Source organism: Ictidomys tridecemlineatus, chromosome 4, assembly GCF_052094955.1.
Source record: "Ictidomys tridecemlineatus isolate mIctTri1 chromosome 4, mIctTri1.hap1, whole genome shotgun sequence".
In the NCBI taxonomy this organism is placed as follows: Eukaryota; Metazoa; Chordata; class Mammalia; order Rodentia; family Sciuridae; genus Ictidomys; species Ictidomys tridecemlineatus.
The window spans coordinates 12940858-12943403 of NC_135480.1; the positions used below are offsets into that span (position 1 = coordinate 12940858).

The following is a 2546-nucleotide window of genomic DNA, read 5'->3' on the forward strand; positions in this document are numbered from 1 at the left end:
ACATGACTTTATTGTATTTATTTATTTTTATGTGGTGCTAAGGATCAAACCCGGTGCCTCACACATGCTAGGTAAGCGCTCTACCACTGAGCCACAACCCCAACCCTCAGAAGTCTTATTTAAAAGGTTCCCCAAATCACCTTCACTAAAGAACCAAAACTGGGCAGTCTCCATTCCATGTGAGCAAGAATTCCTGAGCCCCAACTGAAAAATACAAGTGGGTCCTCAGGCATGGATATGGAAATACATCCAGACCTGCTGACTCCTAAGCCAGGCAGAACAATTCTCCAAGTATTCCAGGGATCTCTTTGAGAGTGGAGAATCCACATAAGTTATTTGGAATTCTACACCATGTGATACTTGTTCATTACCCTCCATCGATTTTTTAAAAATATTTTTTTAGTTGTAGATGGACATAATATCTTTATTTTATTTATTTATATTTTTAATGTGGTGCTGAGGAACGAACCCAGTGCCTCACTCATGTAAGGCAAGTGCTCAACCACTGAGCCACAACTTCAGCCCCTCCACTGATTTATTTATTCAATCATTTATTTACAGCAGCATGAACTCATGGGTATTTATTTTATGCTTTGTTTAATAATCCAACAACATCTTGTACGTTGAAGCATGGTCCCTGGGAGCTCCTGTACTTGTGACAAGTGCTGGTAGGGCCTGTTGTAACTCAGGCAGTGCCAACTCCAAGGCACCTGCTCTCAACCAGTGGAGTGTGGACTTGAGATTAAAAAGTCTTTTTAGGTGGGCATCATTAGCTTATTCATATTACAGAAGTAGCAGAGGAACTTAACTTGGATGTGATGACCCCATTAGAACGTGATTCCCACCTTGCAGAACCCCAAGGCCTGAGCTCCCTTTGGGCTGACGGTGCAGAGATCTGGTGGGAAGACTTGAGTGATTTTAATTCTGATTCCTTTATTTCTCCTGAGGCTGTGTAGCAAAAGCAACATACATCTCTCTGCTAAAAACTTTATTTTTCTTTTCTGAGACACGAAGCACATCTGTTTACTTTGGGGGCATGCTGATCAGAATCTTTGAAAGTCATGCTTATCTTAGTAGAAAGAGAAAAATCAGTTAGAAATCAGGTAGCAAAGAGAGTCTACCTGATGTTCAACATTCTCAAAGGTGGGGACAGGAGGGAACTACTGGTCCATTCTGTCAGAAGGTCCAAGTCTTTTCCTGAGTCTCCCCATGGCTGACTTCATCTCCTGGTTCCTCAGAGTGTAGATCAAGGGGTTCAGCAGAGGGGAGATAACAGTGTAGGTGACGGAGATGGCCTTATCTGTGGGGAGGGCAGTGAAGGGCCTGGCATAGACATAGATGCAGGGCACAAAGTGCAGGGTCACCACGGTGATGTGGGAGGTGCATGTGGAGATGGCTTTCCTCCTGCCCTCTCCTGCCTGGGACCTTATTAATAATAATATGACCAAATAGGACACCAGGAGCAAGAAAAACCACAGTGTGGTGAGCATCCCATTGTTGGAAATCATGAGCAGTTCAAGTACAAAAATGTCAGTACAGGCGAGTTTGAGGACCTGGGGGACGTCACAGTAGAAAGTGTCAAGGACATTGGGTCCACAGAAGGGCAGTGGGAGCAAGAGGGCGATCTGCACAATGGAGTGGGCGAAGCCCCCCAGCCAGGAGCCCACTATTAACCCTATGCAACTGTTTCTGTTCATGATGGTCACGTAGTGCAGGGGCTTGGAGATGGCCACATATCGATCTAGAGCCATCACTGACAGAGAAATTACATCCACCCCCCCAATAAGGTGGAAGAAGAACATCTGAGTGAGGCAGCCATTGAAGGAGATGGTCTTCTTGTCAGAGAGAAGGTCCACCAGCACCTTGGGAGCTGTGATGGAGGAAAAGCAGATGTCAGCCATCGACAAATTACGGAGCAAAAAATACATGGGGGTGTGGAGGCGTGACTCCCAGGTCACAGTGACCATGATGAGAAGGTTTCCCAGCAGAGTCGTCAGGTACACCAGAAGTAGGAAAAGGAACAAGACAAAGCTCACGTCTTGATTCTGGGTGAGGCCAAGGAAAACAAATTCTTTTACCCTGGTGCAGTTCTCCATCTCTATGGAGTCATCCTCCTTTTGCTCTTTGGTTCCAAGGTGTGTCATTTGAAAGAAAGGAGAACTTATTTTCTTGTCTTTCCAAGGTCCTAGTATGCAACCAGAAGCTTCCCTGCATGGCTGCAGTGTTTTCAGTTTATTAAGTTGTCCACATTTTAAAAATGGCAATCAGGTTTTGTGATCAAATCACATTTTACACACAACACCATTCATTCCTTTTCCTATAGAACTATTTTGGGTAAGAAAGTCCATTAAGGAGTGACCTCTACATAGCACATTTGAGGAGATAAAGCCACCAAAGTTGAAATTGATGCTTTGGTATTAACCTCCAATATCATAAAAACTTTTCTGAGTCTTATTCTGCTTTAATAAAATTGTTTCAACTCTTGTCCATTGTGCTTCTTTGAAGGGAGGTGGTGAAAGTTTCTGGCTTCCTTAAAGGCAAGATAT

General features: G+C 44.1%; 1 protein-coding gene across 1 annotated transcript; it reads right to left on the reverse strand.

Annotated features, from left to right (window-relative positions):
- Nucleotides 1-1160: 1160 nt before the first annotated feature.
- Nucleotides 1161-2096, reverse strand: LOC144376728 (olfactory receptor 4D10-like). Its single transcript, XM_078045004.1, has one exon. The coding sequence runs from the start codon at nucleotides 2094-2096 to the stop codon at nucleotides 1161-1163; it is 936 nt and encodes a 311-aa protein (XP_077901130.1).
- Nucleotides 2097-2546: the final 450 nt, after the last annotated feature.

Coding starts and splice junctions, on each gene's coding strand:
- LOC144376728 (XM_078045004.1), bottom strand. CDS start 2,096: ATGGAGAACTGCACCAGGGTAAAAGAATTTGTTTTCCTTGGCCTCACC.